Below are 11,663 nucleotides of genomic sequence, written 5' to 3'. Positions count from 1 at the left end.
CCAAGAACCAAAAAATAAAACCCACCAACTCTAGAGGCGGCGCCTGGAAAATTCTCTTGGGGAAGTCCCCGTAGGTGTCTAACCTCAGTTCTTCATGATTTGGTTTCCACAATTTCTTCTGTTCTAGAGGACAGAAACAATGTCTCTTTTCTCTGCAACCTGTCTCGGCAACTCTTCTCAACTCCAAAATAGCCCGGGTTTGTTACCAAGAACTTTCCTTTCCAACTTTATCACTGAGAAGCAGAAGCTTTTGAAACCTAGGTAATGATCTTCTCCAACCTGTCAGGGCTTTCAACAAAAGCCGGCAAAAGGAACGGGGAAGAGTCTCGTCTGAGTTGGCATGCCGCCAGGGCCAGCCACATCACACTGGACGGAGGGAGGCCAGCTCTGCGCCTTCCCTGCTGTGTGCTTCGGGCAAGACGCGCCCCCTCTCTGGGCCTCAGTCTCCCCATCTGTGTACCAAGAAAGGCTGGCCCGATTTCTCCGTCCATTCCAGTTCCTGCCGCTGTCGGAGCTGCCCACCCTCACTGCTGGCCTTTGCTCTCTCTCCCTCCCTCCCCCCCGCCAAAAAGAGGAAAAGAAACTTGCGTTAGGTGTCGGGGGAGGCCGTGCGGCTCCGAGTTGTCAGGCTGCGCGGGTTGTTGCCGGGAGAACGAAGCGCGCAGAAATCCCAGGACAGAGAAGTCCCACCTCCCCGGTAACCACAGCTACCCGGGCCACACCTCCAACCCAAACACAGCCCGAAGCCCCGCCAAGGACCACCCCCGGATTCCCTGGGGACCCCTCTCCGCCCAGAGACCAGTCCCAGCCGGAGCGAGCGAGAGGGAGAGAAAAAGCCAACGCCCCCATTGTGCGGAGGTGGAGACTGAGGCCGACGGCGGAGACCGCGAAACCCAGCGGCCGGCGAGGTTAGGACTGGACACTGACGGCGCGCCCGGGGCGCCCTCCCATTCCGGGAGTGCCGATCCGTCTGCTTCCCGCGCGCGTGGGGTTTCCACGTGGGAGAGGCCGAGAGCAGAGCAGTCCCCGTGGATCGGGGCCCATCGGCGCTGTCCGCTCTCCCCCCACCCCATTCCCCAGACCGAGAAACTGAGGCCCGACGAGGGCCCAGCACCCGCCCGCGACCCACCATGAGCCCCTCCCCGCGCCTCACCTGCTGGCTGTCTCCGCGCGCCGGTGGTTTCCTGGAGTTGAGCGGCAAACAAAGGCCTCCAATCCCGGCGCGGGGCGGGGCGGTGACTTTTTGCTTAATCCCCGAGGCGGGCCTGTGACGGGCGGGGAGGGCCCCGGGAGGCGGGGCCTCGGGAAGCTCCACCAATCGCAGCCTGCGGCCCGCCCCCAAGGACTCGGCCCCAGCCCCAGCGCTGCAGAGCTCACATCTGGGAGGTTTGTGTCCCTCCTGGAACCCGCCCGAAGGCGTCAAGGAGCCTGAGGCCCAGAGCTAAGACTTTTGTGCTAGGTCGCATGGAGCCAGAGTAGAGCAAGAAAGCACAAACGTTCGTAGCTGAAACGGAGTGCTTCATAACAGTCCTAAGAATCTTAATAATAAACTTTCCTTGAGCTCCTGCGTGTCAAGGACTGCTCTGCGCTCCTCCTGTGATCCGTCCTCTCCTGCGAGGTAGCTGGGTATTGGCGCTGCCCTCCAAGTCCGCTCTCGTCCAGACCGCTAGGAGCAAGCGGGGAAAACCCGGGTCTGCAGAGGGACCGCGACTCGCCCAGAGTCCCGCCGTGAGTGCAGAACAGAGAGATCCCTTGTCCCCTGACAGTTTGCCTTGAAGGGTGGCGGTGTAAAGTGTCGAACTGACCTCAGCTCCCGTCCCAGTTCTGCCGCTGGACTTAAGAGCTGCCGCGGGGAGGGGATAAAATAAACCCAGCGCCAAGCCCCGAAGAAAGAAAGCAACGGCACTCACTTCAAGAGTTCCTCCACCAACCCTGCTTCACAAGGGGATTAATAGGCCCCAAGACACGAAGAGTTTTTCCTAGGGACCCGCGTCCAGCTGTGTTGAGCAGCCACTTCCTATCCTCCTGGCAGATCGCTCTTCCCAGTTCCCCAGGGGGCCTGAGGCTCCTGCAGGTGCCCAGTAATGATCACAGCAGCCATTCCTGTTCACTAGAGGTATACTCCGTGCCAGCGGCAAACGTTTTAGCCAGTCCTTATAATATCCTATAGGCTAGATGAATACTATGCCCTCCATTTGAAACATGAAACTGAGGCTCAGAGAGGTTAAGTGACTTGCTCCAGATCACACAGCCAGGAAATCGTAGAGGTGGAATTTGATTCCAGATGTCAGACTCTGAAGTATGGACCCTTTGAGCGGGGTCTTGTTCTATCCTTGCACTCCTCACACTGGGCTGTTCTATCCCTCACCCTGTTTTCTCCCAGGCAAAGCAAGGTCCAGGTAATTTGGAGACCAGCTCAGCACCTGCTTGGGCAGGCCCTGGCTCAGGCCAAAAACGTGCGCTCTTTCTGCCTTCTTCAATTAGCAGCAGACCCTGAGACTCTCCAGCAATACTGTCCCCACACCACCCCTGCCCTGATTCTGGCATCATGAATAAAGTAAGGGCCACAAGGGCGTGTGGCCAGGGTGAACCTCTGACCCCTCCCTGCTCCATTATTCAGAACTACCTTAACCCATGGTATTGGGTCCCTTCAAAAGACAGCAGGACACATGCCTGTCCTTGGCTTTATGATGTGGACTTCAAGCAGCCGTGCATCCAAATTTAACCTCTATTACCTGCTAACTCTGCAACTTTGGGCAAGAACTTGACCTTTCTAAGCCCACTGGCAAAGAAGTTTTTTTAAGGTTTGTTTAAAATTCCACGAGAGGGGGACCCTAATGCCCAATGGACCACAGTCTCGGAGTCGAGCCCGAGAATTCTAGAAACGACAGCTTCCGAAACTCTTTCTTGTCCTAGTTTTTCAGAGTTCAACTAGGAGCAATGGGCAGCAGCTGCTGGGAGCTTTCTTGCCTCGTGGAGTTGGAGCTTGTGGTCAGTAGGCTGGTTCAAGGCATGGATGATCACGATGTCGCAACTTGCCCAGAGCTCACAGAGTCGGTCAGTGGCTGGGCTGAAATTCACTGTGGGCTGGTGAAAGATGAAAACCTTTCAGTTCAGAACAAGATGCACAAGGACTTGAGACTGCAAAGGGTGTGGCATTTCTAAGGCCAGAGGGCCCTTGGTTCACCATCGCCATCATCTGGACTGTCATGGTCTTCCTGGGGCTGACCCTGAGCCTGATTCTGAGCCTGGTTCCCGGGGCCCAGGCACAGTGTCCCAACCACCGTCAGAGGCAAGTAGCTGGATCCCCACTGAATTGTTTCCTGGGGTGGTTGTAACAAATTATTACCAGTTCATGGCTTCAAGCAGCACTCATTTGTTCTCTTACAAAGGGATGTCAGAAGTCCAAAGTCGGTTTCACTGGGCTGTCCTCAAGATGTCGGGAGGGCAGGTCCCTTCTGCAGGCTCCGAGGGGAGAATTTCTTTTCCTGACTTTTCAGTGTCTAGTAGCTGCCTGTATTCCTGGGCTGGTGGTCCCTCCCCCATCTTCAGAGCACATCCCAACCTCCACTTCCTTAGCCACAATACCGTTCCCTCCTCCCATTAAGTCTCCCTCTGCCTCCCTCTTCCAGGGATCCTTGGGATTACATGAGCCCAGCCCAGAAAATCCAGCTCAACCTCCCCATCAAAATGCCTTAATCCCTTAGGCAAAGTCCCTTTGCCAGGTAAGGGAACATTCTCACATTGCCGGAACCTGGGTTGTCTTTGAGGTCATGATTCGGCCTACCACACCCACTTCCCAGATAGGAATTTGGACCTAGAAAGGTGAGATCATTGGCCCATGACCAGGCAGGATTTGGCATCTGATACCTGGAGATCTGAGCCCTGATGACCAAATGGAAGTTATTCCCTGCACGGGTATTAAGACTGAGGAGGGGCACAAAGAGTCCCCACTGGAGGGGCCGGGGCTTCAGGGATACCGGCTGCTTCAGAGGTCAAGTGGAATCCCGGGGCCCTGGCCTCAGGTGGTCTTGTTGGGCTGGGGAGGGGAAAGGGTCAGCTAAAAGCAGGATCTGGCACATGTCTGCAGATCAGCTGCCCCTAACCCCGCTCTGGCTGACCTCTGAACACAGGGCTGGACAAAGCAGGACTTCTCCAAGTCTTTTTGTCCCAGAGAAATCCTGGGGTTGAAGGAAATGGGCCCTGGGGCTATGTAGCAGACTTTTTTTTTTGCCTCTAACACCCCTGCCGTTTGCTCCTGGAATAGCTTGGCCTGCACAGGTGAAGTATGGGAGTGTGATTGGGAATTTACTATCTCTCTCCCCCTTCCTGTCCCCAGGCCTTATCCAAAGACTGACAGCATGAAAGCCCTGTCCCCTTGTCCTGAGTGCGGGTGGCTCTGGACCACTTAGACTCCAGAGGCCCCTGTGGGATCAGGCTGCAACCACCTCCCAGGACATTTTTCCTGAAATCCCTGCCCTGCTTGGTTTCCTCCTTTTTCCCCCTCCTGATCCCCCCAAAGGTAGGTCGCCTCCCTGTATCTGAAAACATCCCTATTCAGTCCCATAACATACCTGTCTGTTTTAAGAGTATTTTCTGTGAACAGCCTTCAAGTAAGGTGCTCCAAGATGTGGGTGTGACTCAGGTGCCCCGTGTACCTGCTGTGTGTTGCACATGGAGGTGGGGGGCAGGGGGAGAGGCTAGTGATGTGTGTTACTCTATTCTACCCGACCCCCACTTTAGGTCAAGCTATCAAAACCCCAGCCACAAAGGCAGGCCACACAGCACGCTGGACACTCACCTTGTTCAGGTTTCTTTATTGAAAAATTAAAGTCATAAGCTCTGTATATAAATACACGAACATCGCGGGTCCCCTGCAAGGCCTCTGGGATAGGCTGGGGGCAGGGTGGGAAGCTGGGGTCTTGGGGTCCCCAGGGGTGACGAGAGGGAAATAAATAATAAATATTATGGGGGGAATAAGGAGCCAGGAAGAAAGGGGGTGTGAATGGGGGGAGGTGCTTGACGCTTATTTGTGGCACTAAAGGTCCTGCGAGATGCCCCTGGTGGGGCCGTGTCCATGAATTCTCAGGTGGTCTTACAATGGATAAAGACTCAGACACCAGAGGACTGGCCAGGTCCTAGCTGGCCAGGGAACGGGGCCCAGTGGCCTCATCCAACCCAGGGAGACAGACCCTGGCAGGCCTCAGGTGGACTTTCTCTCCTTCCCACCACTTGTACTGAGCGCCTACTGTGTACGCCAAGCATGGCACCGGATCCCGACCTGACCTTCTGTTTCCTCATCCGGCTCTCTTCTCCTGGTTCTGGGCCAGCGGGCCGGGAAAGAGTGGGGGGATGTCTTCCTGCACCCCTGGCTATGCAGCCCCGGCCCTCAGGGAGCTGACTAGTGCCAGGAGGGAGGAGGGACCGGGGCCGGGGACTGGGCAGCAGCGGGAGGTCTCCGGGCCCCAGCCTCTAGAGCATCACATTGAACTCGGTGACCAGAAAGTCGATGTAGTCTCGCTCCTTGGTCTTGAAGGCCTCTGCAATGATGCGCGCCGCCTCCCGGTGCTCCTTACCCCGAAGGGTCAGCCCGTTCACTTCCAGAATCACGTGGCCCACCTTGAGCTGCCCGGAGTTGTGGGCCGAACCGCCTCGCTGCAGGGGCGAGACACAGGGTAGGGGCGCTCGAGGCGGCTGAGGGCGAGGCTGGCCTGCCTTAGACACCCACCGGGTCAGGCCCAACCCCGCCAAGCAGGCTACAATCTGGGGGTCTACTGCCCTGACAAGGAAAACAGGCTCAGGGAGGGCAAAGGGCCTGGGTCTGCCTCTGGTGGCTGGTCATCCTCGGGGTGGGGGGTTACGTGTGGGACAGAACCCTGGGGATGCCAAGAGAGGGGCCCTCGGGGGTAGGCAGAGAGAGTCATGTGGGGCGCACGGAGATGTACCTGAATCGTGACGATCCGGGGCAGAGGCTGGCGGGTATTGGCGCCACCCTCGATGGCAATGCCCAGGGTGGCCGCACTTTTCTTCACGCGGACCAGAGTGGACGTGGGCTCCAGGAGTCCAGGCTGTGAGCGTGAGCAAGGAGACAAGTGTCTGAGGCCTTCTCCATGGACAGACCTGGCTCGGGTGTTGGGTGTGTGTGTGTGTGCACTGGCAGTGACATGCCACTGGGTCAGAAGGGCTCAGACGACAGCCCCGGGCTGGGCGCTGCCAGTGTGCTAACACTAAGCTAAGAACGGGTGCCCACAGCTCTCTAATTGCCGAGGCTCAGGTTAAGGGGTCGGCCCGAGGCTGCCTGATGGTGGGGGTCCTGGGACTCGGACCCAGGCCTGACGGCCTCAGCCAGCATGCCGACTCAGTCCTGCGCTGGAAGACCCTGAGGACTGGCTTTTAGTGCTTGGCTTGTCAATGTGTGGCAAAGGTGAGACCTAAACTGGGCCTCCAGACTCCTGATACAGTGCTCGCTCCCGGGACCCTCATCTTCCAGTGCTGGGGACTCACTTTCTCCCTGTAGTGGGTACTTGTCAAGCTGAGCCCTGCTGGGGGACCTCCTGTTCCCCACCTGGGGCCTGCCCTCCCCTCAGTCCTCCGTATCCCCTCCTCCTCGCTCACCGGTTTGGTGGCCCCCTCTGTGGTCCTCTCGTTCCGAGGTGGCTCCTTGCTACTCCTGCTCTTGGTAGATGCCATCTGTCTGCCTCGGCCCGGAGCGCTGGCTTCCGCCTCACCGGCATCCACACCGCTGTCCTCGCTCAGGGTCTGCCCACTGTCCGAGAGCTGGGAGAGTGTGGAGGTTGCTGGGAGGGGGAATGGGAGGAGAGTGGGGGTTTATACCTCTGGAGTCCAGGTGGGCTTCCTGGAGGAGGTGGTGGAGCTACAAGCTGGAAGGCTGTGGGGATTCCCCAGGCGAGGACTAGGCAGCAATGAAGGGATCACAGGGCTGGAGGGAGGCGAGATACGGTGCTACCTTTCCACCGCTAGGATCTGCCCTTCCACCCAGGGCTTGGCCCCAAGGCCAACAGGTCTTCTGCTCTGACCACCCAGTTCTCTGTCCATGGCGTAATGATGAAAACAGAGGTCAAGAGGCAAACCCAGCCCACAGATATGGGTTATTATTATTTTTTAATTTGCATAATGCTCTCCAATTTTAATGATGAACTAACATATTCCAATGAAGGTATTTCACAGAAAAATTAAATTTCTAGCTTCTCAATAAAACAAGGGAAGGTTTACCATCCCTTATCTGTACCCTCCACGACCCCAACTGGCCTGAGCTGAGCGGTGAGCACATACCCTCATTCACCAGTCAAACCGGAGCTGCTCTGCTGTGTGTGTGAGGGCGGGGCCCCTGAATCCGGGACACTCTGGAGACCAGCAGGTCAGGTCTGAATCCTTTCTGCCCAGCTTGAGCAACCCCAGCGAGTTACATAGCTTCCCTGAGCCTCCCTGGCTTTGTTCTAACATAGGAGCCACGATGCCCATCTAACAGCATTATCATAAAGATTTTATTATTCGCGATGTGTAGAGTGAAGCCCACAGTTAACTGCTCCACAGTTAATGTTCTGTGACTCCGTTTTCCCGTCTGTAAAATGCGGACAACAGTAGCAGCTTTACGGGGCTGCTGGGAGGGTTAGATGAGGTGCTAATAGAGGCAGGGCCCCTAGAACCGTATCTGGTACACAGGAAACCCTGCACAACGGACACCTTTTATTCTTGTGTTCTGGGCTCAGGTGACACCTCGGGTTTCTCTCACCGCATCCGGCCTGTTGTCCCCTTAGCTGCCTTCCCTCCCTGAGCTCCTGAGCGTGGGGACCCTGCAATCTGCATCCCAATCTGCCCACTGTTTGGTATACAGCAGGCGCTCAGTTCAGAGCCCCCAACCTGCCACCTTCCCTGACCACAGCGGGACCTAAACATGACTTTAGCCACAAGATGGCAGCAGAATCCAGTGAGAGGCACCCAACTTGCTAAGGAAAGGGAGATCTAGAGCCAGATCTAGAGCCCGCCAAGGCCTGGGGCTTCCTGCGAGTGAAAAACCGGCTTTATACTGCTGTCCGCCCCGTCAGCTGGACACTGTCTGGAAGCTCTGGGGCTGCAGCCTCTCCAAGTTCGAGCCTGCAATCTGAGCCTGCAGGCCTCCCCTGGCACCCCTTCCCCCGCCCCCAGATCTGGAGACCTCCAGGGGTCCAGGGACAGTACTTTCCATGCCTGTCTTTCCCCCAGCATGCACCTTGTCCCAGACCCAGGGGATAGAGATCACAGAGGCCACCCCGTCCTCAAGGAACCCAGTCTCAGTGGGGAGATGGAGAGTGTCGGGTGGCCAGGACCGGGGGCTCTGGGGCAGGAGCACAATCCTCCCAGCGACCCAGTGGGGCTATCACCGAACCTCCATCCTGTGGCTTGTCCGTGGTCACGCAATTCTCAAGTGGCAGCGCTAGGGCTCACACCTGTGTCCACACGGACTCAGCACCCTGTTCCCGGGGCACTTGGACCCTGCACACACTTCCACTCTAACTATGCCTGGATGCCCCCAAAACCAGCCGCGGGTGCTCCGAGTCCATCCCCCGCGGTGGCGGCCAGTACTCACTGCGGGTCTGGGGCAGCGCCCTCACTTCGTTCACGTCCGGCTCACTGTCGGGCCGGTGCACCTCCACCATGACAAAGTGCTGGTTTGTGCCCACTGGGTCTGGCCGGCCGGAGGGGGAGGGTGGCGGGAGGCAGCCCCCCGCCAGCGTGGCCTCTGCGGGGGAGCTTTTCAGGTGTGGGGGTGACTGGACGCGCGGGAAGGGGCCGATGGGGTGCTGGTTGACCAGGGCCAGGTGGGCGTCCAGGGGCCTCTTGGAGCCGGGGTTGGCGGGGGAGACAGAGGCATAAATGGGGGAGGAGGGCGAGTCTTGTGCTGAGGAGGCCCCCGGGGCAGGCGCGGTCCCCGCTGGTGGGCTGTGGTTTCTTGGAGCCGAGAAGACGATGCCCGAGTGGGAAGACGCGGAGGACGGTGGCTGGAGGTCCTCCTTCCCTGGCTTCCTCGGCGGGGCGTGTGGGCGGTTGTGGCCTTGGGCCAGAGGTGGCGGGGGAGGTGGTGGCTTGTAACTCGGCAGCCCCTCGGACGGGGCTTTGACATCGTCCTGCCAAAAGACCCAACAGGAGTAGAAGGAGTCAGACCCCATGGCGGCTGGTCGAGGGGAGCCCCGAGTGGCCCAGGCTGCGGCTGGAATTCTGTCCCGCTCTATCAGCTCTCGGCCACGCTGCTCTGAATAATGCAACACCCCAGTGGAAAACTGCTCCCCCCGGCTCAGCAGCTGATAAGCGTCGGCATCCTGGCGGGCGTCTCTGGGGATGGCATCGTTACCTGTGGGAACTCAAGTTCTTGGCATCAGCCAGGCCTTGTCACAGGGAACAAGACTTAATTAGAGGTGGATGTGGAGAATGGAAGGAACAGAAAAAGCATTTCTTTGGCTTTTCTTTCTGGAAGATTATCGTGGCTACTAGAGGCAGGAGATGTGCAGGACTGGAGGGAGAGGGAACGGACAGAAGAGGACAGTCACACGGCCTCGGGGACTGTGTGGTCCTAAGGCAAGGCACAGCTGGCCTCTCGGAGCGCCTCTCTGGGCAGTGGGCAAATCTGCACCTGCCTGGCAGGGGTGTGGGGGTGTGAGCAGCCCCATGCGTCATGTGTCGGCGGGTGCCTGTGCCCAGCAGGTGCACAGAGAGCAGGAGCCCCAGATAGCATCATTGCTGTTACCCCCTGCCTAGGCCGACACCCAGCACTTGAACGTCCTGACGACAGGGCAGGCACGTCCCAAATGCTTTACTTATGTGGACCCATTCACACCTTGCCACAAACTTGGGGTGGGTACATTACTATTATTCCCGTGTTACAGAGGAGAAAACCGAGGCACAGAGAAGTTAAGAAACTCGCCCGAAGTCACACAGTCAGTGGCAGAGGTCAGATTTGAACTCAAGCACCTGGCTCCAGAGTCCAGGCCATTCAGAAATTATCTGGGTTGGAACCGCAGTGATATTGTCCGGGCTGCCGAAGTGCACACAGGGGTCCAAGGTCACATTTAACTTCCATTTCTGGTATGGTCGTATGGCCTCTTCAGGGAGGTCACACACTCCATGTGTCAGTATTTGTTATGGTTCAGATAACATACCAAAAGTAATAGTGATTTGGCGAAGGAACAGCCTGATTCCCCACCTGAAATCCCCAGGAGGGGCTGAGAGCCGCCGTGCTTCCTGCCAGAGAGGGCTGATCGATGTCCTGTGTGCAGGCCTGGTACCGGGTCAGAGGGCCTCTGTCCCCTTTCTGTGGCTCTTACTGAGGAGCCAGCACCCCAGGGCCGCAGGCAGACCAGGGAGGGCAAAACTCAAGGAAAGGGCCAAACAGGGTCTTACCAGGGAAACATCGGGGAGGGTGTTTGTAGTGCCCTGGACAGTCTCACCAGTTTCCTCCAGGTCCAGAGTGTTCTAGAAACACAGAAGAAAGCAGTGTGAGCAAATGCAAACTCACAGGGAGAAAGCAGTTTGCCCTCCGAGGTACCCTAATCCATAATGGGCCCCGTGACACCTTCTTGTGGTTTCTCCCTGTCCTGACATGCCCCGCTCTTGGGAAATTGACACATCAAAATTAATGTTGGTTTTCATGCCGGTCGTTTTGAAATCAATTTTTCTTTGAAGCTTTCCAGGTCTCCCGTGAACTATCTTTGTTGGTGGGGGCTGGGGGGTACTCTGGCCTGGCCTGGGAACTCCTGAAGCTGGTACCCAGGTACCATGCTCCATACCCTCAGCGCCTTCCCAAACCCACAGGTGCTTGCAGACAGAAGCCCAGGAAGGTGTGACAATGGCAGGATGCCAGTGAGAGGTGGAATCTCTCTCTTTTAAATTTTAATGGTTTCAATTGTGAGGCAGGGGGTCAAGGGTTAAACACACCTTATTTTGCAAAAAATGCCCATTTCTTGCTTCCTTCTCGAACTCACTGGAAGAAGCCTTATGCTCCCTCCAGTGACACTGAGTTGTTAGGTCACCTGCAGGCCGTCCCTGGGAGGCTGAGCAGCGCCCCTCTCTAAAGGAGCTCTCTTGAGGGCTTAGTGAAGCCATCTCTCCACCCTGAGGAGCCCAGGATGGCCACGAGCCTCCACCACCACCCCCGGGCTCATGTTGCAAAGGCGGCCATCAATAGTGAGCAGTCTCGGGGCCGGACTGATGAGGGCCAGGGGCCACAAAGGCGGTGCGACACCACCCCTGCTGTCAGAAGCTTAGAGGAAGTGGGTTCGACACAAGTGAGCAAGGAGGAGACTGTGCACAGAGTGAGGAGTTACAGGCGTATCAGCAGCTGGGGAAGGGTTATCAAGGAAGGCTTCCTGGAGTAGGGAGCATGGCTTAAAGTTGAGTCTTGTGGGTAAAGGGGGCAAAGGAGGGAACGATGGTGTTTCAGAGGGCAGGGCATGCATAAAGCAGGAAGGAGGTATGAGAATCTTCGAGCAGCTCCACACGACTCAAGCATGGAGCTGCTGGCACTTGAGGCTGAGGGCAGCGGGTTGCCATGGTGACGTGGTCAAGTTAGTCTTCTGTGAAGATTCCCTTTACTCACTTCCTCTCCAGCCACACTGGAACAATGCAGGCGTGTCAGGGCCTTCACACCGGCTGTCCCCTCTGCCCAGAAC

The 11,663-nt window shown here is 57.3% G+C and overlaps 1 protein-coding gene across 2 annotated transcripts in view; it reads right to left on the bottom strand.

Annotated features, from left to right (window-relative positions):
* Positions 1 to 4,802: 4,802 nt before the first annotated feature.
* The window catches only part of WHRN (whirlin), an 88,566-nt gene continuing 81,705 nt past the window's right edge, over positions 4,803 to 11,663 (bottom strand). For both annotated transcript variants that reach the window (XM_044265057.1, XM_044265058.1), the window contains 5 exons: positions 10,396 to 10,467; positions 8,588 to 9,125; positions 6,616 to 6,797; positions 5,946 to 6,068; positions 4,803 to 5,655 (listed from right to left, as the gene is read on the bottom strand). In XM_044265057.1, coding sequence (XP_044120992.1) covers positions 5,473 to 5,655; positions 5,946 to 6,068; positions 6,616 to 6,797; positions 8,588 to 9,125; positions 10,396 to 10,467 — 1,098 coding nt within the window. In that variant the 3' untranslated portion in view covers positions 4,803 to 5,472. The remainder of the gene's footprint in view (positions 5,656 to 5,945; positions 6,069 to 6,615; positions 6,798 to 8,587; positions 9,126 to 10,395; positions 10,468 to 11,663) is intronic.

The sequence above is a fragment of the Neovison vison genome, chromosome 9 (assembly GCF_020171115.1).
Source record: "Neovison vison isolate M4711 chromosome 9, ASM_NN_V1, whole genome shotgun sequence".
In the NCBI taxonomy this organism is placed as follows: domain Eukaryota; kingdom Metazoa; phylum Chordata; class Mammalia; order Carnivora; family Mustelidae; genus Neogale; species Neogale vison.
Note: the sequence above shows the minus strand (reverse complement) of the source record. Positions and strands in the feature narration are given on the sequence as shown.